This window comes from Callionymus lyra, chromosome 4 (genome assembly GCF_982586985.1).
Source record: "Callionymus lyra chromosome 4, fCalLyr1.hap1.1, whole genome shotgun sequence".
Taxonomy (NCBI): Eukaryota; Metazoa; Chordata; class Actinopteri; order Syngnathiformes; family Callionymidae; genus Callionymus; species Callionymus lyra.
The window spans coordinates 36,195,586-36,223,341 of record NC_141821.1 but is presented as its reverse complement, the minus strand read 5'-3'; the positions used below and the strand labels follow the sequence as shown (position 1 = coordinate 36,223,341).

Genomic DNA, 27,756 nt, shown 5'->3' with positions numbered 1-27,756 from the left:
AACTTTTAGTCTAAAATTGTTTTTTTTAATTAATATTTCCGGGCTCCACAGTATATACTTACTAGTCTTCCCTGTCTATCTCTATTTCCAATCACTTATTTTCAACTTATTATACCACTCGGCATTCAGAAGTCTGTCTATGTCGGGCTCTCCCTTCTGTTAGAACCGTGTAATTGCACTATCGTGAAAGTCCCACACCAGAGAAAGGGCTGCTCTCCCAGTTATCTTCTTAAAAACGTCAAGTCCTCTCAGTTCTTTGTGGAATTATAGAAATGAATGCAACCCACTGTTGTAAGGTAGTTTGGTGGTTATGTACAGAGCTGGCAGGTAAAAGTTGCATATTTAGTAGGTGGAGTCACTGCTTAAAATAAAACCAATGATTACAAAAAGTATTGGAAAAAAAAGAAGTATTTTTTCCATTAGGGACAGCGTTAAAATATACAAATCTTTGAATAAGCTTTTTTTTATATTACATTTTTTAACGTCTCTTGTTTAGTGAATGGTCAATGATCTGAAACATTCATACATACATAAATACACTCAACACTTTCTCACCTGGGATTTCTCGCCTCTCTGAGGTACAATTCTGTCATGTAGTGACAAACTCAAATCAAACTTATTGATGCTTTAAATAACAAACATTAACAAGTTCAAAAGATTTTATTAAGATCAGAAAAGACATTCTTAAGTTACCATCTATTGGGGAATTCAACTCAATCTCATAAGAGTTTAAAAATAAATCCAAAACATTAAGTTAGAACATCTACTGAAGCAAAAAATAAATATGACATGTAACCATTTTCCCACCCAAATGTCACACATTCAGGCATGAAAAATGAAGTAAAATGTTCAAGCTAATGAAAGAAACGATCGTTCTCTGTAATTTACTGGATTGATTATTTACCAGGAGAGTTTATTCATTCGTATTCAAACCTTGACTGGTTTACTATAAAATGTTTGAAGGATAAATACATTTCAAGATGTTTTAAAATAATATCCAGGAATATAATATTAAGAACACAATTTAAAACTACTTTTCAATTAGAGCGGACAAAGTGGTGGGATTCAGTCGATGTAACAAGCCAGGTTCACTGCACAGCACACGAGCCGCCGGGCAGGAAGTCCTGCACGTACACGGCCACCGCTTTAGTGAGGTAGGTCATGCTGCCGAAGCGACCACTGGGGGCGCTGTCGTACAACAGCCTGCACACTCCAGTGGACGGGTCTCGCTCCAGGATGTGTTCTTCAGCTCCCAGATCTCTCTGGACGGAGGAGACGGTAAAGATAAGTCGCGGGTTATTAACCTGGGAAAAAGAGCAGACCTGGTCCTTGTAAAACATGTCGTTGGCGAGGTGGACGATCTTCTCCACGTGGATGATGGAGCCGATGCTAGGGATCTCTACATCTGCCAGCATGGTGAGGACCAGGATGGCCTCCACCAGCAGCTGACGGTACTCGGGCTGCGGGACGCGGTTCAACACTGTCTCCACGTGGACGGAGAACTTGATCTCACCTCGGGTCATCTAGGCGCCAAAGACAGAGACTCTTAAGTATTTTAGTGAAATTGGTTAAGGTGAAAGAAACAGACCTCTCTGGTGGTTGAAGAAGGAAGGACGAATCCCTCGATGGACAACCCATGACACTGCAAGTAACACATTAAACTTGTAAGTTCAGGTCAAAGAAACATACATTACATACATACTTGTACAAACATTACATAGTTCATCATCATCAATCCGCGGCAAAGTTCATGTAACTTCAGCGTTATTCCCTCAGTTCATAATGTTTCTAACCGAAGAAGAATAGGTTCATGATCACATTTACTCAACAGGACCGGACTCATTCAAAAATTAAATAAAAAGTTTAGGAATCTGACTTACAACTTAGTTAAACAAAGAATAAAACATTTGATCTGGTTTTAATCCACACATTTTACTCGTAGAGTCAAAAGGTAGAACAATTTTAATGTCTTTTTATAACTTCTACACAGAGCACAGAGCTGTTAGTTTAGTTTAAACCAATAGTTATTTATCTTACTCCAAAGGTTTCCACCAAACACAAACTTGGATGAGTTATTATTCACAAGGTAGAGGTTAGTGTTTCCTGGCACAAAGACATCTCTCATTCTCACATTTCTTCCTCACACATGCAGTGATACAATTATAATTATATTATATGAGGTTAAGTAGTTTTATACACAACTTTAGCTCAGGACTTTCCCATCAGACATCAATTCCCAGGCCAATACTTTTTATTGTTGTTAAATGATGTATAGAAACAGGTCATGATTTCATTTGCTTTTCTTCTCACCTTCTGAAGAATATTCCAGACTTTCATGTAGAAGCCCACCGGGACTCGATTCAAGGCTCCGTCCAGACGCCTCCTCCGTAACCACTGACCTTGTCTGGTGTCCTTGGTGGCAGTGATGCTCTCAGGGATATCCAGAGACTCGATTGAAGGAAGTCTGTATCTCTGTATCAGATGTAGCCAACAAAAGGTTATTAAAACCAGGCTAACTGTGTTTTAATCGGTGTGAATATTTGTTCTCACCCCTGACTCGATGTTGTCAATGTCCAGCGACTGAGATCTCAGGCTCTGAGAGAAAGACATAAGGATAGTGTAAGAGGAAAAAAAGGAAGAAAGAAAAGTAAATCCACTCTGTTATGATGACGTGTGGCTCAAAGCGTCGATTATCGCTTAAGCCAGCGAATGTATCACCACATGCATTGGAGCGAGGATGTAAAAGAAGAGTCAGGATAGAATTAAAAATGATTTGATTAATGTATAATTCTCTAAGCACGTTTGGGACCCAAGTGTAGCTGCAGGCTTGATAGTCAACACTTTTGTTTAATTATGAATCATCAGCTCAATTAATCAGCTCAGCTGGCAGCGGTCGGTCACCTTGCGAGGAGACATCATGGCCTGTTCAAGCTGAAATAGAGATTTGATATTTTAGTTGCTTAAGATGAAAGTTTGTCTCGACATCAGTGATTCCGGTCCAACATTTGGACCTAAAGAAATTGAAGAATCAAGTTAAGGACAAGCTCAAGTTAAATGGTTTGATCTACATAGATACCCACACAACGCACACAAGCACAGACAGAACCACACAAGGACTTACACAAGCATAGACAGACCTACACGAGCACAGACAGACCCACACGAGCACAGACAGACCCACACGAGCACAGACAGACCCACACGAGCACAGACAGACCCACACGAGCACAGACAGACCTACACGAGCACAGATAGATGCACACGAGCACAGACAGACCCACACGAGCACAGACAGACGCACACGAGCACAGATAGATGCACACGAGCACAGACAGACGCACACGAGCACAGACAGACGCACACGAGCACAGATAGATGCACACGAGCACAGACAGACGCACACGAGCACAGACAGACCCACACGAGCACAGACAGACCCACACGAGCACAGACAGACGCACACGAGCACAGATAGATGCACACGAGCACAGACAGACGCACACGAGCACAGACAGACCCACACGAGCACAGACAGACCCACACGAGCACAGACAGACGCACACGAGCACAGATAGATGCACACGAGCACAGATAGATGCACACGAGCACAGACAGACCCACACGAGCACAGACAGACGCACACGAGCACAGATAGACGCACACGAGCACAGATAGATGCACACGAGCACAGATAGATGCACACGAGCACAGACAGACCCACACGAGCACAGACAGACGCACACGAGCACAGACAGATCCACACAAGCACAGACAGACGCACACGAGCACAGACAGACCCACACGAGCACAGACAGACCCACGCGAGCAAATACAGACGCACACAAGCACATACAGACGCACACAAGCAGAGAAGGACTCACACAAGCACAGACGGACCTACACAAGCACAGACAGACCCATACAGGTTGCACACACACACACCACGTTAACACAAGCACGCTATCACACGCACGGACACACGCACAGGCTCGGACACACACGCGCACACACACATACATATGCACACGCACGCACACACAGGAACACACAAAAGCACAGACACACACAAACATCTACACATTCTGCACACACAAGAATATGGACGCACACAGGAAGGCATGAAAGCACGGACGCACACAAACAAATTTCTTAATTTAAGGAACAGAACTAGATTTTTTGTTTTAGGAGGGAACAATAGTGATCACCTTCACCGACTCTGTCATTGAAACCCTTCGGTCCATCTAAAACAAATAACATATGCATCAATTCTTCTGTAAACCAGATATTTCTGATTTCATCTCAACCTTCTGTATAACTATAGTGACAACTCACTACAAGTTCACCTTAAAAAACTCAGTCAAGGACAACCTGTGCTCGCCCTGCAACACAGAACCAGTCAGTCATCAGACAAACTGCAGCGAGAACAATTCAATAAGAATTATTGTTTCAATCAAGACGTCCCTGTCGCACCACCTTCATCATCATCAACATCATCACCATCAACACAACTGATGCGTTTCATGACTATAAGCTGGTGAATTAGCACCAAACATGTTTTGTCACCTTCTTGGGATCCGTCAGAGACAACCTGTGCTCCAGCTGCAAGAGGACAAAAGTCACTTTTATGAGGTCTAAAATCACCTTCGTTCTCAATGGACACCAAGATGTCCAAACTGCAGCTTTACAAGTGTTTTGTGTTTATTTGGAAGTGGAGAGGAAACGTTGTGCAGTTTGAGTAGAATTTTATGAAGTTAAATTTGTCTTTGAACTGATTGTCCTTCACATAATGTCACGGCTGTTTTATGTATGTTGAAACCAGGCAGGGTCCTCATAGGAGGTTTGAAGGCTACTGCCCCCAAGACTCAACTCCACTTGAAGAATGTCACTCATTAAAATGATTGTTTTTTCCATCAAGAGAAAAAACATACAAACATAGTAATATTTTGTAATGTGATTTTATTTTATACAACTGAATAAGGAAACAAAATCACCTAATTAAATAATTTTACGATTTATTTTATTCCACAAGGGGGCCCAAGAACTGTGTTTATCCCTGCTTTCTTCTAAGCTTAAACCACCAACGCAATTTATGCTGTCTGTCTGCTGGCGAGCGAAATAAAAAGGAGAAATGCCGAAAATACACACACTTTTACAGAGAAAAAACTTCGGGAAAACTACATGAGTTGTGAAAAGGAGAAGCAGAGGCAAACAACTGCCAGTGTTGGTAAAGTTTACTTTTTACGTGAACTAGTTTAAAGTTTATTTCGCCTGTTTTAAAAGGTACTAGTTCAGTTCATAATTCAACATTTCTAAAAGTTCATGGCTCCAAAAATAAACAAGATCATAGTTATTTTTTCTATATGTTGCTACGAGCTCTTCTAATTTCTTTCAAAATGATTGCCGAAGCTCATGTATACCCACAGACAGCCACTATTAAATATGTTTCAACATTAAAATTATTAATCAGATTTCATTGTCATATAAGAAACTATTTAACATGTATTGTGAAAACAATAACAGATATGACGAACGGAGAGTGTGACGCTCAGTGATACCAGAATGAACGCGTTTACAGAAGCGTTCATGAGGGAGTAATAAACCATGTTCAGTTCACATTAATCCAAAATAAAACTATCGTTCAATGAACTTGTTCAGGCAAAACTCTGAAAAGGCAATAAGAAAATGAAAATAAGCCTGGAGAAAGTTAATACCTTATCAAATAAGTAAACTCTATTTTTATCTGTGTGAAGTCATTGTTTTTTTTTTTGCATTAACCACAACAATAAACATTATTGTCAGGACACATTGTATTTTAATAAAAGTCTGACTATTTATTCAGAACTTTTTCAGAAATAATTTTGTTGGGGACGTATATAATATTTTGCAGATAATCTTGTTGCAAAATGCTTTAGTTAAATGTAGTTATCGTTTATAAAAACAAAAAAATTACTTTGTTGTCCAACAGGTTAAGTGTCTAAGTGTTAACTGAGGTAAAAGCACATACAAAACAATCAAACCAATCTCAAAAACAAAGAGTTTCACATTGTAGTGTCCTCTTTTCGGGAATAATGGTCATCCCAATATTCTGCTTCACTCATCGCAACAACTGTGCAACTTTGAAGAGATTTGATGAATCTCAGGGTTTCTCTTGCAGTCCAAAAAACACATATTGGTTAATTATGTTTCTCTTTCCTGTCAACACCGGACATCACACACGCACATCTTACCATCCTCATATCACTCTTCAGTTTGCTGATTCCTGCCCTCTCACTCTTGGTGGCACCCACGTTGCCCAGGTGATGGATGGAAATAGCAGGACTGACTCCAGCCTCCAGGTCCCTCACTGAGTGAACAACAACACATTCATTCTCCAAGATCTGCAGCAGGAAGAAGACAATGTTCTTCCTGAGCACTGACCGCTGCGCTGGACTCCAAACTCCTTCCCGCTGAGGATGTGGTGAAGAAGATTCTTCAGCTCTGAGGGACTGAGACTCATCAGACTGTCGGTGGCCTCCTCTCCTGTGAACACACAACAACAACAGCTGTCGTTGTGATCTTCAGACCATGAGTTTCATCTACCTGAGCAGTTGAGGGACTGGGCCAGCTCTGTCGCCATGACCTGGATGATGAGGCCGATACGCAGGCGGAACATCTCGCTGAAGAGGTTCGGCTGTGTCCTGATGCTCATGGCCAGATACATCATGATCTCCTGGAAAGTAGAGACTTAAAGAATCTGTCTATTATGCAGAGTCATAATACAGGGTCAGTGTGGTCAGCCTACTTGTGTGAGGATGGCCACGCTGATGTTGTTCTCGCTAGCCTCGTCGATGAGGTCCGCCAACTGGTCCGGAGGAATGGGAGCCGTGATGGTTTTCTCTCGGGGTTCAGGGGGTAGACCAACCGTCAGGTGCTTTTGGTGGGCCAGCAAGTCAGAGCAAGCCTTGGGAGCGCACAAGGGATACGGTAACACAAACAGAGACAAGACAGAGCGTCTCAAACTCAACTTGTCAAGAATGTCGTTTATTCTGCAGGTCTTTGGTTTCATTCTGAATTTTGGTCTAATTTTGCCTTATTTTAAGCGTTTAAAGAAGACATGTCCAAAATGGGTCCCAGGGGGACATTTGCAGCCCCTAAGCACATTCAATGCAGCCCATGTTCTCCGTTATTAAATATAATTAAATTATTCAACCACAATAATAGAACTTTTGAAATGCTCCAACACTTCCCGAGTCAAATAAAAACATTGCAAAGTCAAGTCATTTTTCCTATCGCGGAGTTTGGGGTGCACTGGAAGAAAGTGTAGACTAAACCTGCAGCCCTTTCACAGTATTCATGTGGCCCTAATGAGGTTAAAATATCAAGTTAAAATTTGTAGAAATTAAAAGTATTTTGAATGCATTTCTTTTATTCATTACCTTTCTATAAATTTGACAATAGGATTTTTGGTTTTAGGACCTTTGTCCTCCGTTTTTGTCGTTTTGTAATAATAATTTTAGCTTATTCAGCTCGATTCTAATACTTTATTTGAGACTTGTTGCTCATTTTGCTTGATAGCCCCTCACAATAGCCAGTGTATTAAATGTACTCTGAAATTCCAAGTGAGATAATTCTTGGGTGACTCCCAAGAATTGTTTACACTCAACCCAGGACTGTTATTCATAAAATGTGGACCAGCTTTAAAAAAGTTTGTACTCCTCCGTTTTAAAGAGAGGGCTGTAGAATATCACCTGACAGGGCCACAACTAGTCCATGGAGATCCCTGGTGTACAGTGTGTGAAGTGAGAAGACGAATGTGTGCCGTGTGTCTTGTACCGAGTCCAGCTCCTCCACCTTCTTCTTCAGCATGCCAGAGATCATCCGGATCAGGCCCCAGTGTTTGAGTTCACCTGCCTTCTCATACAGATCCGTCAGCAGGGACCTCACCGTGGAGCCTTTACCGTGAAGATGTGTGTCCCAGTCCATCCCTCTAAATTCATTAAAAAAAATGATTTTACTGGCTTTTTTTGGCTTTAAAATAGTATCAAGGCAAGAACATGAATTATTATGAGTGAGAAGCATCCAGACCTTTTACAAATGATTCATATTTCTATGTAATTGAGAGAAACATTTAAATAGCAACTCAAAAATCGACCAACATTGAAAAAACAAAGAAGACCACATCCATTCACTCTTCTGAGAGTCCAGTCTGGGACCGCTTCACTGTTTTGTTAGTTACTGAATTATTTTTAGATTCATGAATCATAAGCATTTAACACTGATAAGGATATGGTATTGAGGGAAAAATTAAGGAATATCAATAAACCAATCTTAAAATCACAAAATGTCCAGTCTGCATGTAATTTGTGCAATAAAATACACATTTATATATGAATTAATTGAAACATTAACTCACTTTAAATAATCTCAACGTCTCTTTTACATGTATTTTGTCTTTCAGTGTTATGTAAAGTCATGTTTTAAAGCAGCAAATCAACAGAATAATTCATAAAATACTTCAATCAATGTTTTGAGTTGCTGCAGCCGTGCGGTTGACATGTGACTCACACACAACAGTCATCTCACTTGTCTTTGTAGAGAATGTAGAGGATGTCCGCCTGGTCACGAAGACTCTCTGTGTCGTTCAGCAGCTGGACCAGGGCTTGATAGTCGATGACTCCGCTGGAGTCTCTCGGAATTCCGCTCTTTGGAGTCACAGTCACCTCTGGAACCTGAGCAGAGAACCCAAGCCACTGATGGACGGCATTCTTTTGTCTTTAAAAGTACCAAAAGTACAGCAGCTTATACGGACAAAACAAAGAACATCCTGCTTTTATTCAAGGTCCTACCTGACTGTCAGGTACTGCAGAGGATTCCGGAAGATTGAGGTCGAGCAACGGCTGAGGAGAGCGGAACAGCTTGTTGGACAGATACATGTTGACATCTGTGGAGGGAGAAAAATACGTTATAGGTTTTTCAAGTGGTGACAGAACCTTGTAAGAAAAAACGACAGTAAAATAACATCAAATTGCAACAGTCAAATACAGTAAAATATAAAATAGTTCATCAATGTAGCAAACACATTGCATAATGTAGATCAAAAAACATTGAATTACTTACATTTTTACAATTTGGAATAAACACGATATTTTTGTGAAAATAAAAAAAGGTTACAATTCACAGGTAAATTCTGTAAAGTAAAAAGAGTAGTTATCGTCAAATTAATGGAATTTTTTCCCAAAGTTAAGGATTTTGCTAGTTTTAATTTTTAATTACAGTTTAAAACTATAAATCTTTCTGCAAAAGCATATCTTCAAAATTGTGCGCTGGGTTTATAGCAGGGGTATGAAGTCAGCCTCATGCTACTTGTTTCAGCACTTTTCAGGTAAAACAATAATGAATGAAGCACATTTTTACAGGGAAATCACTGTAAATGACAAATGATTTACTCTTCTGCAAACCCTGACTGCCGGTATCATACCATAAGTTTTACAGTGTAATCAACATGCGTGACTTACTCTCGACGTTGAGGTTTTGCGCCTTGTTCTTAAGAGTCACCATCTCCTTTGTCCTTGTGGCCGCAGCCTTGAACCTCCCGAGACCGCCGGCCTCCTTCTTCTTGGTCTTCTTCGGAGCAGAGTGGGCCAAAAGATGATCCAGGTACTCTGCAAGGTCGTCGGCCTCTGAAAAGGAGTGAAGGATAAAACATAAACACACTTCAATCAGCAAACATATCCGATATTGACAATTAAAAAGGAACCAGAATGTTTTCAAAAAAAGGTTTAAAAAAATAAAGGTTCCATTTCAGATACAAGTACAATCAGATGCATCAAGCAACAATGTGCATCATGTCTCATGTTGTGAGAAGATGATTATTGTAAACTTCCATGCTGTAAATTCAATTTCACATTTCAAATTGGTTGCATTTCCCTAGCTATATAGCTGCGATTCAATATGTCTCATTCAAGAAACAAGCAAACAAGTTAAGCGTGGAAACATATTATGGAGCAAAAATGAGAAACTCAAGCTTCAATGGCCAAAAAACGGAAAGACACATTGGATGGTGCCGTGTGTCGTCGTGCTGCATGAGAGAGGATGAGGTCAGAGAGTGAGAAAAAGCAATAGGAGTTATGAGTGGATAATTAGGAAAAGTTTGAACACCGTTTCCTAATCCATCCATCGTCTCTCGTTTTTTTTCTTACCATCATCGCATCGTAATTCATGCACGTATCCTTCGGTGTCACCATCATCATCATACTCTTCATCTGGGCGGGCCATGCTGCCAGGAGCCTTACCATCCAAGAAGCTGAGGTGAGCGCAGCATGAAGTGGTCATAAACTCAGAGAGCTTTCCCGTCTGGATCCTGGAGAGGTTTGGACAGACTTTCTTAAGAATGATTGAATTTGGGAAACCAGGCCCACATCAGTAACAGACAGTTTGGTAATTGTGTTCAGCACACGCCTTTAACTGCTAAACGATTTTGGACTCTTGTGTGATTGAATTTCACATGCTTGTTTTAAACCATTACCTGGCACCTCCATAGTATCCATCCTGTAATTTCTTTAGCGTGGCCAACACAGCAGGGTCCAGGTTTGTGTGGTCTTCAGCTAAAGGAGACACACAACATTCTCGTAAGACACTAAATGATGATGAATGAAAGCAACACGCATGACAACTCACTCAGCATCGACTGGGAAATGGGAAATGTGACCGTCGGCCGTCCAGTCATCCTCCATCTTGAGGCCAGGTATGAAATTTCAGTCCTCAGCATCTCCACGATCATTTTGTTGTCCAAGGCTAGGTGGAACTGTTGGTGGTCGATGAACTGGAACAAAGAAACAAATGTATCCACACGTCTCTCTTCCTTCTTGTGTGCAGGTCGTGACCTCACTGACCTGGGGAGTGAAGGAGAACATGGTGTTTCTGATGATGTAGAACTTGGAGGTTCCTAGAACCCCGATTCTCCTGTTGGGACGTCCAGTTAGACCCAGGCGAGGGTTACGACCTGTTTTAAAAAACAATTATATTAAATATAATTAAAAAAGGCAGAAGAAGAAGCAAGACAGAAACTTGAGAGAACTTTGAAACCACAGCCTTCACTTACCATCTGCAAAAGTCATTAATGATTAATGTGGTGATTAGATATTGATTAATATGCTCTATATGCTTGCGTCACCTGGATTGGTGCCAAATGAGTACTTCAAACAATTGTGTTGTGCACTGGACTGGGACAGGAGGGAGAAAGGTACAATCAAACAAATAAAAATACATTTTACTCTGAGACTAGGCCAATAACATTTCCACATTAACCGGGCCACTGCAAAAGCTTTGAGGGGGCTATAAGCGAAAAGACAGATATTTATAAGGAAGGAAAACAAAAACGTGAAAAATCATTAATGACTTAAAAAAACGATATTATAAAGAGTAATTCAGCTATACTACCATGAATAATATTATGTATAAATATGTTTATTTTAGTATGGGATAAGACATTCTCATAACTAGAAGGAAAAAAGAAAAGTACAAACCTGAAAATAGCTTATGTAAAGAGTACAAATGCAAATATTTTGTAATTTAGAAACATTTCTACAATATCGTTTTTACTCAACTGATAAATACAGTCTAAAGGGTTGTAAGTGGTCCTGAGCCCCACTTATGCCCACTAGCCATTGGAAAACAAACACAATAACTTCATCTATAATATTTAAACCATTCAATACTTCTTATATACAAAACTCTTTTAGCATTTAAAATATTGTCGATAGCAATGAGCTTGATCGAACAGCAGGTGAGGTCCCGCAGTTCACTGGCATAACAAACTGAATGCAAGAGCAATAATAGGGTTGTTCCTTGGGGCCCAATCTCATTTATACCTTAATGGACTTCCTGGTTCCTTAAACTTAATCTTAATCATCAGAGCTGGCCCTTAAAACTAAGGAACAACTCTTTTGTCAACTTAGAAATGAGATGCATATAAAAAGCAGAAATGTGCATCAAAGAAGATTTTTTTAAAGCGTGCTCAAACTTCTGGATCAACAAAAGTACTGGAAACGTTATTTTTGTAAGTTAGTTTGACTTCGATAACTTAGATTATATTCTGACCATCTGTTCATTTTCTTGTATCCACTTTTCCTGAAAGTTCATGTTCACATATCCTCCTTGGCAGAGGTAATAATGCACACATGAAAGCAGTAACAAACATCTTAAGAAAGTGTCTCAGTGTGTAAAATGCATCATGAAAGTACCAAGTCTGGCGTAGATGTGACTCAGGACTCTGGAGGGCTGCACGTGGATGGGATGGATGTCGGCCACAGTCTCAACTTCTATTCCATCTCTCATCAGCAGTTCTTTGATCTCGTCCGTCTCAGCGAGAATCGACACTAAAAAGGGGAAACACCAGAGACAAAAACAGGGAGAAAATCTTTATTGATTTTGGGCTAAAATGAAGTGTCAAGTGGCTCAGTAAACGGACCCTGTACCACCACATCAGGTTTGGGGATGGTGGAGAAGCGCCTGTTCAACGGGTCGATCTCTCCTGGTGCTAGAAAACCCTGGAAGAAAAAGATCCTCATAAAACAAATGTATTTTATGCAGGAACAAATTATTTAAATTTGACTATATAGCATTTTAAATGTGTTTCAGCGCACAATACAAAAACATTTTTGAAATAATATTTGTTCTGAAACATTGATGGAATTTGTTGAATAATGTTTTTCAACAACAGTTTATTCACCTCGCTCAGAAGCTTTCCCAGGATGTAGAGCGACTGCCCCCATTTTAGTGGAAGTTTTCCCATCGGAATTCTCTCCACAGAGTGAGGGTTCATGTACTCTTCCTCCACCTGGTGCATTTAACAATAAAACACTTGATTCACTTTCTTCTAACATTAGTAGAGGCAGCTGTTATAATATAATTTAATAATATAAACATGGAGACTTTATCTGGGGGAACGCTGTAAAGTTCTGGCAGCAGCCGGATCCCGTCTTTCTGCTTGATCAGGATTCCTTCCAGAGCTTCCTGGTATTCTTCCACCTACAAGACAGAAGTGTTTGCTCAGAGTCTGGTTCAGGTTGGTGAGGTTTAAATAGCATCAGCATCGATGTACCTGCTGAGGACTGTTGATGAAAATACCATCCAGTATGAGGTAGGTCCAGAACAGAGGCCACTCACACTCAATGTTCTCGAACAACTTGAGCTCAGCGGACTCATAATAGAGCCGTTTTGGATCCTGTGAGAAGGGAACGAATTATTGAGCACCAACATTTCATGATGCTGATAGAATGTAGCTAAAAGAAAGTAGAGAAAGTAGAGAATTATATCAGTGACATGGCAAAATGAAATGGTTGAATTGAATATTAAAAATGTTTGAATTCAATTTTCTTTAGAAGAATTGTATTCATTAAATGAAATATTTTTAATTTGGTGCATTTCAATTTCAAATTAATATTTAAATGCTTTGAAAAACAACAATTTCAAACTCTCAACATTTGAAATGTTAAATTTCACCATTTAATAATCTGACATGCTTCCATATTGACGCACTTGAATCAGCATGTGAAGCCAATGAACTCTTTTGGGTTTCTATTACGCAACACTAAATGGCCCTGGCTTGTTTTCACTTGCATTCATTCACTTCTAGTAACCTAAGCCTTGACTTTTGGGGCTGAAAACAAATGCAAATGTACCTCTTTTGGTGTCTTGTGTCCGTCTCTTAGAAACCTGCAGCAGCCGTATCGACCCTGAAAATGAAGTTTATATTTAAAAGAAAAATCCCTTTTATCTCTATAATTCATACACAACACACGCCAGCAATCACCTGCAGTTTGGATATGATCTCCTCCTTGGTCATGTTGACAATATTGATGTCTTCCACAGCAAATGCAGGATATGAGATGATGGCCAACACGCCAGCGTCCACCTCCTTGGACATGGACGCTCGTGGCAACATGGAGGTGAGGATGGACTAGTTAAGAAAAGACAAAAAATGACCTTGCAGGAACATGACCTTGCATCAGACAAAATTTTAAGGAAAAGTTAATGGAAATGAATATAAATTGTTTATGATGAAAAATAAAACCTGGCACTGCTGGATGTCATCAGCGAGAGCATGGACCACAGATCCGGGACCTCCTTTTGCTCCAAAGAGGTTAAGATCATCTAAAGCCTCCAAAGCTGCCTGAAGAAAACATGAGACCCAATAAACAATAGATAGAAAGATATAGATGAAACATCATTGATCCCTTAATAAAGACAGAGTTAACTTATGATGCTCGATGAATTTTGCTTTTAAAACATATCTTATTTTGTTTTATATTTAATGAAGTGTGTGTAAAATAAAATAGTAATATTTTACATTTACAATTAACATGCAGGTATTCTCAACATTTGTTCATTTTTGTGTTGCAATTAAGGTTCCGGGCCACTAGATGGCAGTCATTACATCCTCTGCAGCTAGAGGAACAACTAAATCCCTTGAGATCCTGGAGATCACTAAAATTCTGTGTCCAATAAAATCAGTATAAAATGTATGCATGTGTATCAAAAAATATATCGAACTGTAATAAATGATCGCTACAGCTATATTATATGAACGCACAGGCACGACCACATATGCACACACACACACACACACACACACACACACACACACACACACACACACACACACACACACACACACACACACACACACACACACACACACACACACACACAAACAGACCTCCGCTCACACATATTTATATCCGTTGCATATTTATAACTGCACACCGAAACATGTAATAATAAAGTTGCAAGTCTTCCAGTGCTTCCGCTGCTTAAATTAACCTGTGTGTGTGTGACTGTGTGTGTTCATGCTGGGAGTGTAGTGTTATTTCTGATTGAGAAGCCATTCTTGGAAGAGAACCCGATACCACCTACACCCTCTGGCCAAAGGACAGCGTCGCCTCTGGCCGATGGGTACAACGTTATGTAAATTCACAACATATGTTCAAACTCACAAGGAGCCTGGGTTCCACTGAAAGGTCAAGACAATGACCTTTCAATCAGCCAATACATTTTTTAAATGGAGTGTCACACACCTTAAAAAAAACTTTCAAAGTGCATATATATGTGCACGTGTGTGTGTGTGTGTGTGTGTGTGCGTGTGTATGTGTACCTTTGCTGTTCCAATAGAGCTGGCATTGATCTCAGTGATGCCTTGGTTGGTTTTGTCTCCACGTTCCCACATCCCATAATCCTGGACGTGGCCAGAACAGAACAGCATTTGTGTCACACTTGCAGAGAAGTGACTTGAAGTCAGTGGGTGTTTTTCCAGAATCACTTACTGCCACTTTGTAAGCCGTTTCAATGTAAAACATCAGATTTTGAACAACATCCACTTCATCTTGTGTGTAGACGATATGAAGACCTGCGACACAGATTGACATACATATTGACATACATTCTACAAGATTTACCTATATTATGGGTCACATGAGAAGTTTTACCTTTTTATCTAATTTAAACGTAAAACCCCATCTCATGCAGACATTTGTGTTAAAACTCAATTTCATACCAGAAGCCGTCATTTGTGCGAGGAAGAGCAGGAAGAGCGAGGTGGCATCGACCTGCAGGTGACCCCACTGGTCATCTCCTACAACGGAGGCGCAGGTCTTGGTGTTATACTTGGCGTGGAGTGAGTCAGAGGTGCTTCTGCTGTACTTAAACTTCTCTATTTTGTCCAGCTGTGAAGGCAAAAATACTATATAGTATGACCAGGAACAAGTCATGTCAACTTGAATAGTTTATGACACACTGGCAATTATTCACACAGACTTGACACACAATGTCATTTTAAGTGTTGTTTATTATATAACCAATATACCCATAACTCTTGCATCCATCATTAATCACATATTTAATTGTGCATCATTTAATTTGTTACTGTATAATGTGTTAGCAAGAAATGTTACCTTGTAATGTCTAATTTAATAGACTGCCATTTATTTAAATACAAAGACTTATGTGATGACTTAATGCATGACATTTAAAAAAAAAAAGATTTTCTCTTACTTTCTCAATCCAATTTAAGCTTTTTTTTTAGACTGTTATTATCTTTCATAAATTAACTGTAATAAAGTTTAACTTCAGAATTATATATTGTCAAAATGCAACATTGTTGGGACATTGCTGTAGAATTAAACTCACAACTTGGCGAACAAAACAAAATATGAAATAGATTTTTTTAAAAAATGCACAAAATAGGAACAATAAGTTAAATTAAATACACATAAAATAAGAATAGAAATGACAACCGATATGTAGAATATTTCCATAATGTTGGAAATTGTATAAAAGTCAATATATAGGTATAAATATATGGTCAAAGCAATGGATTCCAGGGCAGTGATATTTATTTTATTATTGTATTTTTCATTATTAATTTTGTTACACAATTAAAAAAGATAACGGTTTAAAGCTGCATGTAAAATGGGATCAGATGTACAGTCCTTGATAGCATACCTGCCTCATTATGCACAGAAGGATTCCTCTCATGAGCTTGACCACACTCTGAAAAGCAAGAGACGGAGAGAGCGTTGGCTTAATGTCAACATTCTTAACACATCATACCCAGTGTCCGGGGAGAGGAACTCGAAACCCAGTCAGGAACACCATCAGCGGTATAAAAAGGAACAGGAAGAACACACCGACTACACGCACACTAACACAACACCTACCTGCTCAAGTTCGTAGGCCTTGGCTTTATCTTCATCCCGGTCAGCGTTCTTCCTGTAGGCCAGGCTGAGGGCCCACACCGACAGGACGCTGTAGACATTGTCTCTCACCCAGGCGTCCGGCTGATCCCAGCTACCGGGCAGCAGACCCGTGACTGGATCCTGAGAGTGGAAACACAAATTTGTTAACTGATGACTTTATGGGGCAACTAATGCCTAAGTGTCTCTTAAATAGATGTTGTTCTATTCTACTTAAAAGTATAAAAGTATACAAAACTCTCTTTTTATTTAGATATTGGCATTAGAAAATGATTGTAAGCCCCGCCCACTGATAAGACTTTGTTTTTCTGGAGAGGCAATCTTGTTTATCATAACCACACCCACTCTGCTGTAATTGGTCAAACATTAGGGTTTGTCACAGCTGGCTGGAGGACAAGTGAAGCCATGATACAGCATAATGGACTACACTCTCTTAACCTCTCGTTCGCCGAGATTTCCCACTGGGGAGAACTTTATACTGTAATTACTTCAAAGAGAGGAAGACTAACATTTGAAACATATCGTAATGATATTTTTGTTATGAATCATGTCTGGTCTCATTTCTTAGATCACATGTGTCAAACTTATAGCCTGGGGGCCAAATCTGACCCACCAAGTCGGTTTGTGTGGCCTACCGGGTAGTTATCCTTAGATGGAACTATATTCATGTACATGTTGATATTTTGACCATTAAATATGTCAGCGTTTAAGATTAAAAAGAACAGATTATGAATGTCAACAATCAAGTAAAACTGGAATTTGATTGGGAAAGGAGGACAAACATGATTAAGATAAATAAAAGCATCAAAGAATAAAAAGAAAATATCTCTTGTTCGGTCCTCGACTTGGAATGTTAAAACATTTTGGGCCCCTTGTTTAATTCAATGTAACAAGCATTTCCAGATGAAAAGAAAATAAGGACGTTATTGATTACCTGTTAAACACAGGAAAACACAGTAACCCCAGTGTTTTGCACACTTAACCCACTTTAAGTAACATTCTATTGGCAGCACGTAATTTCTCCTGAAGAAATATAAAAAAAGAGGTAGGCTATTCACTTGTGAGAAACAAATTATAATTTGTCATTTCAGTTAACACATTTGGGATGGATTTGTACCCAGGGATTACCTAAACAATTCACCAAATAATTCATTTAATGTATTTATTTTTGTGGAATACAGGTATTTGTTTACATGAAAACACATGTTTTACAAATGGTTCAATGTTTTTGGAGAGACCCAGATTATGCAAAACAATGTTTCTTAAAAAATATTTTAGCTCCCTCTTAAAGTTATATAATTTATGGACACTAAAGTTATTTCGAACTGAGCCTCAAGATCAAATCAAACTTAATGGAATTTCCCCCTTTTTTTTTTAAATGCAAATGTTCCAAGATTCTGTTTATAAGAGTTCTGATCCAAGTCTGTATCTAAGTTGGACACATTAACTACACTTCACTGCCACTGAAAAGATGTTGACCTTTAGGAAGCAGATTGGCTCCATCAAGAGGTAATGTATCTGGGGTGACCAGTTGGAGCCAAGCAGATGATACTCGCAGTGAACTTTTACTTGATTCAAAACTAAATTCTGAGATTATGGAAGTATCTCTTCGTAGACGATTGCCTACCTTTTCTAAACCTACATAAAGATATGTTCATCTGGAAAACTAACTGAAAGTATAATTATAATTTCATGTACAATGTTTTACACATTGTCAAATAATTAAGCAAACATTTTAGAGTACTTTTATTGAAGCTATTTTTATACAACTTCAAGAAGATTTAAACTTTTTTTTTTATAAAATGTTAATGTTCCTGGTGAAACCTTGAATAAAATGTGTAAGTCAGGACATCAATAGTCAGAATTTGCTCATTTAAACTAATAAAGAAAAAGAAATATTATTATAGAAAATGTAATTATGGTCCATTAAAAAGTTAGTTGATTTCATTGGTCTTTAACATTTACCTGAACTATGACATCTCTTCATTAAAGCAATAGTTTCCGCAATGTTATTCAAACTCACAATATTAAATGATCGTATAGAAAAATGTGTTGTAGAGTAGTCCCAGGACTCTGGATTAAAAACTGAAGTTGAAATTGGGAATGGGTCATATTATCAAAATCAGAATCCGAAACTTTTAAAGTGGTCTATTAGAAATGACAAAAGTACAAAATGCATTCTGGTATCCTTCCTCAGCCTAAACCAAAGAGAGGTCAAGTCAGGCAATGGTCATGGGGCCCCATGACTGTATCTCTGTGGTCCTCACAAGGTCAAATATCAAACAAAAACTTGTATTTATTTCCTCTATTCAGATTTTTTGCTTTAGTACTTTTTGTTATTTTTGGGAGGATCTATTGCCCCTTAAAAAGATTTAAGAGAGTATGACGACATTTGAAAAAAGGACGTTAATTTTGTTGGTGTCTATGCAGTAGGGGAGTGTTAGAAAATATCGATATGGCAATATATCGTAAAATACTTTTCCACGATACTGTATCGATTTCTTTTCAGGGGAAATCATGTTTTATGTGTTACCATAATTATTTCATGATTTATAGGTAAATTAAGTATGTGTTATATAACATAATTCGATTTGGTTTAATTTCAATTAAGATGCAAATGTTCACAGTGTTCATTTTCGGGTTGCAATTAAACTTCAAGCCACTAGATGGCAACAATTATTACGTACTCTGCAGCTAAAGAAACATTAAAACCGAGCAAAAGCCAAGCAATGACTGAGGACGAGGGGATACGGTCAACTCCAGCAGCTTTTAAAGCTGATGTTTGTACATATTTTGGTTTCAAAACAAATGAAAGGAGGTACGACTTGATCAAGAGCCATGCGGTCTGTAAACTCTGCAACAGTACAAGTACTCAGATAATACTACAACTATATCCTTGTTCCTAAAGTATCACAATATATTGTAATATATAATATCATTGCAACCGTTTTGTAAAACGTATTTTATCGCCATATTTTTGCCAATACACATCCCTACATGGAGCTATATAATCCTTAAATAAATAGTTTCATAAGTAGATGGAAATTGGAGTATTTAAAAGAGGTGGTGATGGTAGAGTAGATGTACAAATATTGTAGTTGGGAGTGTAAAAGTTACTGTATCTAAGCACTAATTGTGTATAGAGAAGATTGAGGTATTTATATAATTTATATATGGAATTCAAAACGTTAAAATGTGCATTTAAATAGTGATGACATAAACACAGTAAGCAATATACTATTTTAACATTCCCGTGTTTGTCTTATGTTTCTTGGCCTTTTGAATTATATATTTTAACCGTGTATTGTTTTTGATTGTTAAAGCCTGGTCTTGAAAGGCGTTTTACAAATAACCTTTACTTACTTATTTACTTACTTTCTTAATTTATTAGATCTCATGAAAAGATTAATGCTCGTCTGTCTGATTTGAAAGCATTTTAAAACAGGATATTTTTAGTTGCTTACTTGGTGCTGCAGGATAGTTTGCTGGACGACCCGAGCATAGTTGTCAAGTTTCACGCCTGAGTTGCTTCTGCTTCTCATGTTGACACTAACAGTCGACAAATTCACTAGTTCCACACGAGTGAAGTCATGACACCGGTGCTCTCAGGACACCAGGGACGGACAGCGAGCCCGACTTTGTTGAAGACTGTCCTGCTGAACTAAAACAGCTCGACAGCAGAAAGTGTGCTGTAACGTGAAGCTACGATTCAACCAGCAGCAATTACGCCATCACCGGATGCGAAGGGATTATTTCAAAATAATCACAATTCTTGCTTTTTACAAGAGCGTGGTTTTGAAATATCGTGGATTTAAACTAAACAAAGGATAAAAAATAAACTCGATGGGGACTTCCTAATGCTGAGACGTGATCTGGTGCGTTAAAAACACCAGTGACCAGAAGTACTACATAAAAAAGACCGGAAACATTGTTTAACACCAAAACTTGATGCTGCCTATTATAAGGAAACAGGAGAAATTTTAAAACTCAAGTATCGGATTAACTGAAGGTTACTATTTAGAGATACATTTGTAATCAGTCCATCGTATAGGAAACATCTAAATGTCAGTTATAACAAATATCACACAATAATATTTCAAATAAAGACATAAAGGGATTAATGATTGCCAAATGTAAATTACACTTACTGTACATAATTTGAGCAAATAAAAGTTTCAATATATATATTTTAAAGACTATCAAGGACCCACAATTGCCTGTAAAACATTTTTACGTGACTGCGATTTAACTTTTATAGTAAGAAATAAAAAATGTATATTTTAGTAAGCTATTTGAATGTTATATTATTGAAGAAATAACCAATATACTATTATACAGTGCTAATATAGTAAAAAAAATCTAATCAAATTTAAAAGTACAGTCGGTAAAAACCGGTAAGTAAGTGGTACAAATATAATGTAAAAACTACAAGTCTCATAATGCAGTTCGTTAAAACGGTTGCCACGTTTTAATATTTCCGCCACAATTCGCCGCCTTTGCCATGTACATTTTATTTTCCTTTCAGTTTAATCTTTGAAACTCACCATATTTCTTTAATAAAAAATATTGAATCCCTTATGAAATGTTGGGTTTGGAATGATTTTTACACAATTTAAAAAAAAAATTGAAAACAAAGAAAGAAACTGGTTCCTAGTGGGAATGTTGACGGTGCGACACCAACCGCGAAAAGAAGCCGCCGCTCATATCATTCCTCCACAAGCAAGTTGTTTTAACCGGTTTGGAATTTTAAACGTCACATAAATGAGCGACAGGGGCAATGGTGAAGATGAGGGGGGCAGCAAGCGGAGAGTCGTGTATGTTTACAGTCCGCAGTACATCGAGACGTGTGACTCTTTATCTAAAGTACCAAACAGGGTGAGTGCATCTGAACGCTCGATTAGCAACTATTTCTGCTTTTACTGCTCACAAAATGTTGCTTTCTTTTCCTCACCATATCAGGCGAGTATGGTCCACTCATTGATAGAAGCCTACGGTCTCCTTAAACACGTGAGGTGGGTCTGATCACACAACTGGAGGCAGAATAACAATAAAGCATAAGATGAATCGTAATTGATGTAGTGTTTCAATGTACGTTCGTCATTGTGATCGATGTTCTAATGTCCCCTCGACAATAAACCACTATAAGTCATTCAGAACAGTGTTATTGAATAAACTCTTCCTGGTAATTTTATGGACATTTCATTGGATTATCGTCTTTTTAAAACATTAATGTTCATGTTCTGTGATTTAAATTTATATATTATGCAGTCATTTATGTGTATTTTTTTTTCTCCAGCCTTGTTAAACCAAATGTTGCCACAATAGAGGAAATGGCCAAGTTCCACACAGATTCATACTTGGAACACCTACACAAAATCAGCCAAGATGGAGACAACGATGACCCTCAGTCCGTTGACTACGGTCTAGGTAAGGAAACAGAAGCAACTCAGCAACACAGTTATGGAATTAAAAATGACACTCACTAACTTCTAGGGTAGGGCTCGCCAACTTTTTGCAACATCAAGCAACTCCATGGGCACCGTGTGACTATTATTATTATAATTACTTACTTACCATAAGTTTGTTACTAAGTAGGTAAGTAAGTCACACAGTTTTAACATAACTTATTATGGAATGGTAAATTATACTTCTTTAATACACTAATCACATCATTGACAATTTAATAATTGCCAATAGGGCAACAAGATATGCAACACACAAAATTAAAATTACCTGTTACCCATGGGTTAAATGTTCGTGACCACAGTCTAATAGTTTAAACAACCAGATCTGAACAGTTTTCAGTGACCCTTAAAAGGTTCTATTTTATGCTAATTCCATATTTTTTAAATGTTACATCCCAGTGGTGCGCTATACATTACAGCAGTTACTCTCTCTGAACATTAATAGAATGACTTTTATCTTACTTACATTTATGACTTAAACAGCAATTTGTTAACCCTAGTTCTCTAACTTGAATCTGATTCAATAAGATCAACCTGCATGTTGGGGAATAAGACATCAAGCAATTAAAACAATCTCTTGACTACCAAGTTGGTTGGAAACTTAAATGCTTTTAAATAGAATGATTTTTATCAAAAATAGGGGGAAAAAGTGTAGCATAGAAGGATATTCAAATTGCAGCACAACTGAGAGTAAGCAGGCAAACAAATAACTAAACTATCACTGAGTAAGCTTTAAGCTTAAAAAGTGAAAATAAAATTATGAGATTAAATTAAATATCATCATGCTATTATCGATATATCCTCTCTTCAATAACCTTTATACATGTGGTATTGTATTTATATAAAATGCATCATATGTTGTTACGTTTTTTCAATGTTCTGCAGGTTATGACTGTCCAGTAGTAGAAGGGATTTTTGACTATGCAGCAGCGGTCGGAGGAGCTACATTGACAGCTGCCCAGTGTCTGCTGGATCAGAAGTGTGAAGTGGCCATCAATTGGGCAGGAGGATGGCACCATGCCAAAAAGTAAGCTTTTCAGAAATGGAAATTGTTCTTTGTGTCCAAATAACCAAAGGAATTTTCCTAATTAATCTCTTTATTGGAAACTGGATTTTGCTTGAATAAGAGCAATTAGAATTTGATACCTTTTATTGCTATTAATGTAAAGCCAAAATATACATTTTGTATGGTGTTGTGGACATGGGATGTATAAAAAAAGGAATGAAATAAAATACATTAAAGTAAAACGATAAGTATGCTAAATTAAGCTAGAGAATGCTTTTTAATTCCAATTCCAAAAAATATAGAATATTGAATGAGGAAGATGGATAGATTTATAGATTTTCCTTAAGATAGAACAATCTATAAGATGCATATCAATGGTATCTTTACGTCACTAAAGCACCCCACAGACAATTTTCTGTATTTGCAATCATTGATTTTCAGTCTCTATTTCAAGCTGTTATTTCGACTAGTTGCATAGAATTACCACCAGAGGGCGTCATCGATCAAGAATGTATTTTGCCACCGTAAGCTTTCATGTGTGGTATTTTCCTACGATTTAGGGACGAGGCTTCCGGGTTCTGCTACGTCAACGACGCTGTACTAGGGATTCTCAAGCTAAGGGAGAAATATGAAAGGGTTCTTTATGTAGATGTGGACCTTCATCATGGAGACGGTACACAGATAAATTCCTATATTATATGTTAAAGCAGACATTCTACACCACTCTGATGTTGCTGTTTAACTGCAGGTGTTGAAGATGCCTTCAGTTTTACATCCAAAGTCATGACAGCCTCTTTACATAAGTTTTCTCCTGGATTCTTCCCAGGTAAGACATATCATTATTTAAAATTTAGGTGCATTCTTTCACTAATTATCATCAAAATAATCCTTTGAGTCAGATCTCTGAGTTATATGTTCACATCTGCAGGAACCGGTGATGTTTCTGATACTGGACTTGGTAAAGGACGCTGGTATGCGGTCAACGTCCCTATGGAGGATGGCATCAAAGACGACAGATACTATGAAGTGTTTACAAGGTAACTTGATAAATCAGGGCTGGTAAATTGCAGCTTCTGAATGTTTATTTCTCAAGGATTCTTCTCCTCTTCCTCACTGAACCACAAAAGTTCAAGATCAGTTTAAACCGGAAGAGCCATCGTCTTGCTCAAGGACACACGAAAGCCTTCAACCGCTTAAGACTCATCGACACATGCCTTGTTTGTCAGAGGTTTATCTCAATATTTTAATGCATCATTCTATGTTGCTCGTTTTGTAGTGGTTTACCACATGTAACAGTAAAAACTAGGATGTTCTGAATTCTTTAAAAAGGAAAACTAAACTATATTCCTATTAAATCTAACACACTTTTCCGACTGTTAAAATCATTATACATTCAAACATAGGAATCAAGCAAATATTGTTAAGTTACATTAAGTCATTAAAAACACTTTCTGAGATAACTATTGCTCAGATAAGCCGATGATGGTCTGTAAGATTTAAGTTCACAGCTGCATTGAAACACGAACCACTGGCTCTAATCTGTCCACCCTGGATCATCAGTGGATCACCTCTTGTTTCCTGCTCGCTTCATCTTTTGCAGAGTGATGCAGGAAATTCGGGCTCAGTTCAACCCAGAGGCAGTGGTGATGCAGCTCGGTGCTGACACTATGGCGGGCGACCCCATGTGTTCCTTCAACATGACCCCCGTTGGAGTGGGAAAGTGTCTGCAGTATGTCCTGCATTGGCAACTACCTGCCCTACTTCTGGGAGGAGGTATGGTACCTATGTGTCATAGTCTTATGTATGTTTCCTAGTTTAGAATCACACATTAGTCATTTGCAAAAAAATATGTCAAATCATTTATAAACATTTATGTTATAGAAGACACTGATGATCTGTAAATAGGCATAAATCCCATTTTTGGGTTAGGTTTAGGGTTGAAGCGGCATTATGTAACTACTGAAAAGTGTAAAATAATCCAATTATATCCAATTGTGCAGGAATTTGCCTGCTTGAGAATGTAATGTTTTGAGTTGTGTCCCTTGCTGTTTGTGATGTAATTAAAAGAAAGGGTAAGTAAGTAAGTAATAGTTATTTGTAAAGCACCTTTCTAGACCAGGGTCACAAAGCGCTTTAACAATCAAAAACAATACACAGTTAATATATATATACTTTAAAAGGCCAAGACACATAAGACAAACACATGAGTCCCAGAAAATCAGGGAAAAGCCTGCACAAATAAGAATGTCTTAAGATGTTTCTTGAAGGAGTCAGTAGACTCCATCAAACGCAAAGAGAGAGGAAGATCGTTCCAAAGCTTAGGAGCAACAGCCTGGAAGGATTTCTCTCCTCTGGTCCAGTAGTGTGTGCACGGAACCATAAGTAGATTCTGATCCACAGACCTAAGAGCCCGAGTTGGGGTGTAAGGCTAGATCAGATCAGTGATGTAAGGGGGAGCCTGACCTGAACCTGAAAGAAACTGGCAGCCAGTGAAGAGTTTTAATGATCGGAGAAATGTAAGTTCTTCTACTAGAGCGGGTCAGAATTCTCGCTGCAGAGTTGTGTATTAACTGCAAGCGAGACAGCTCCTTCTTGTTTAGACACAAAAATAAACTGTTACAATAGTCTAAACAAAAAGACACAAACGCATGGATTACAAGCTCAAGATCGTGTTGTCACATCATTTTCCTAAGTTTAGAGATTTTTCTCAGTTGAAGTTGGTCAGTTTTCTGCAGTGTTGCATTAGAGACATGTCTTTGTCAAAGACAACACCCAGGTTTCTGAGGCTCAGTTTGACAGACTGGCCTAAGTACCCCCAAGTACTGACTCAAGTGTTTTCACTCAGCCATTGTTTGATTTCTAGCAAACAATTGACTAAGCGGTTCAGTCTCTTGGGCTCAGTTGGATCAAAAGAGCAGTAGAACTGGATGTCATCAGCAAAAATGTGGTAATAAACATCAGGAAATCTCTGAATGATTTCACCCAGGGGAATCAAGTACAGCAAAAACAATAAAGGACCCAGAACAGAACCTTGAGGGACTCTACACAACAGATCAGCTGTTTCAGACCTTATTTGATTGGCAGATGCAATGAAACTGTGTTCTCAGCAGGATCTGGTGTTCAACTGTGTCACCTTTTAATAACCAGAACATGTATCAGTTACAGATTGGTATGTTTTGTTTATATCTTCATAATTTGAAATACCATGATATAATATAATTAGTAATTTTATACATTACATTTTAAAAGATTTACACGTGTCATGGCCTTTTATAGTATATATTTTAACTGTGTTTTTGATTGTTAAAGCATTTTGTGACCCTGGTCTAGAAAGGTGCTTTACAAATAGCCTTTACTTACTTACTTACTTACTTACTTACTTACTTACTTACTTGACCTCGGTAAGGGTAGGATTTATATTAACACTAGCACCAAAACATTAATTATGTAATTTACAACCCTTCAATCAACAGTTTCGATACTTCTAATTACTTGTTTTGCATCTTTTTTACCCTTTTTTTCATGAGTTCATGATGACTGTCCCACATGCGTCCTTGTTTTTACAGTATAATTCTTTCTAAGTTTGTGTTTGCTATAATTTAAGCAATTTACAAGTATTCCAAGATTCTTCACGCACGCACACACACACACACACACACACACACACACACACACACACACACACACACACACACACACACACACACACACACACACACACACACACACACATGCTGTGTTCCAGACCCCCTCAGCCCTTGGCCAGATGATAGCTACTAATTATACGACACAATGAAGCCATTTTACTCTACTACAATCCCTGCTCTCTTCTATTCTCTCTCTCTCTGTCTCTCTCTGTCCTACATACTTTCTCTCAGTTATGACCACCATTAAAAAAAATCACTATCAATCTCTTCTCTTTACTCAAGTTCATCTACGCACCTCTTCTCTTCATGTGATTCTTGGCCTTTCTTCCCTTCTACTAGTATTTAGCATCAGTTGGAATGAAACTGTTTAGATGAGATATCTAGAAGATTTCAACTCGTGTTAATACAACTAATAACAGAGGTTTACTTTTATTAATACATCATTGCTTTCTTATTATATTCCAAAATGTTTTTTAAGCATACTTTTTTTAGGAGTTGTGTGAATGTATTCTAAGTGAGACATTCATTTTAGAACTACTTCTTTGATCAATTGATCAAAAAACAATTTTCCCAGAAGCCACATTTAATGTGGCTGTTGTAAGGGCCAGTCAAGCCATAAACAAAAAAAGCCAAGTAAAAAATAAATATAATTAAACAAAAAATGCAAAAAACAAACCAAAACAATCTAAATCTGGTCTTTATATTTAGGACAAACGGAAAAAGTCCTAAAAATACTAATACAACGATAAATACAAAATAAATAGCTAGCTATTATTTTCTACATAATCTCCTCGGATCAGTTCAACTCTGAAGTCTTCATGAAATGACCAAATCTTGCTCATCTCATGATATCATACAAGCGAAATAATAATTAACAGATTCATATTCAGGCCCTTTTTTATTGTATT

General features: G+C 38.1%; 2 protein-coding genes across 4 annotated transcripts in view; one reads left to right on the top strand and one right to left on the bottom strand.

Annotated features, from left to right (window-relative positions):
- Positions 1–645: 645 nt before the first annotated feature.
- On the bottom strand, positions 646–20,425 carry phka1a (phosphorylase kinase, alpha 1a (muscle)). 3 transcript variants are annotated; one of them, XM_087790074.1, is made up of 35 exons: positions 20,195–20,425; positions 16,695–16,853; positions 16,480–16,527; positions 15,533–15,701; positions 15,303–15,385; positions 15,134–15,214; positions 14,054–14,152; positions 13,793–13,939; positions 13,662–13,715; positions 13,082–13,204; positions 12,913–13,008; positions 12,710–12,817; positions 12,449–12,527; positions 12,222–12,356; positions 10,872–10,981; positions 10,657–10,801; positions 10,505–10,583; positions 10,179–10,339; positions 9,495–9,659; positions 8,826–8,920; positions 8,563–8,708; positions 7,813–7,966; positions 6,782–6,940; positions 6,580–6,709; positions 6,418–6,519; positions 6,228–6,343; positions 4,564–4,599; positions 4,344–4,379; positions 4,206–4,241; positions 2,902–2,931; positions 2,551–2,595; positions 2,311–2,472; positions 1,589–1,642; positions 1,323–1,523; positions 646–1,262 (listed from the first exon to the last, which is right to left on the bottom strand). In XM_087790074.1, exons 1-35 carry the CDS (start codon positions 20,270–20,272, stop codon positions 1,089–1,091), a joined length of 3,795 nt encoding a protein of 1,264 aa, XP_087646200.1. In that variant the 5' UTR covers positions 20,273–20,425; the 3' UTR covers positions 646–1,088. The 3 variants fall into 3 exon arrangements, with proteins under 3 accessions (XP_087646200.1, XP_087646201.1, XP_087646202.1); XM_087790075.1 differs by lacking the exons at positions 4,206–4,241; positions 4,344–4,379; positions 4,564–4,599; XM_087790076.1 differs by lacking the exons at positions 2,902–2,931; positions 4,206–4,241; positions 4,344–4,379; positions 4,564–4,599.
- A 992-nt stretch (positions 20,426–21,417) lies between these two features.
- The window catches only part of hdac8 (histone deacetylase 8), a 29,436-nt gene continuing 23,097 nt past the window's right edge, over positions 21,418–27,756 (top strand). The window contains exons 1-8 of the mRNA XM_087790070.1: positions 21,418–21,605; positions 21,690–21,742; positions 22,027–22,157; positions 23,081–23,222; positions 23,762–23,874; positions 23,950–24,027; positions 24,130–24,238; positions 24,802–24,974. Coding sequence (XP_087646196.1) covers positions 21,492–21,605; positions 21,690–21,742; positions 22,027–22,157; positions 23,081–23,222; positions 23,762–23,874; positions 23,950–24,027; positions 24,130–24,238; positions 24,802–24,974 — 913 coding nt within the window. The 5' untranslated portion in view covers positions 21,418–21,491. The remainder of the gene's footprint in view (positions 21,606–21,689; positions 21,743–22,026; positions 22,158–23,080; positions 23,223–23,761; positions 23,875–23,949; positions 24,028–24,129; positions 24,239–24,801; positions 24,975–27,756) is intronic.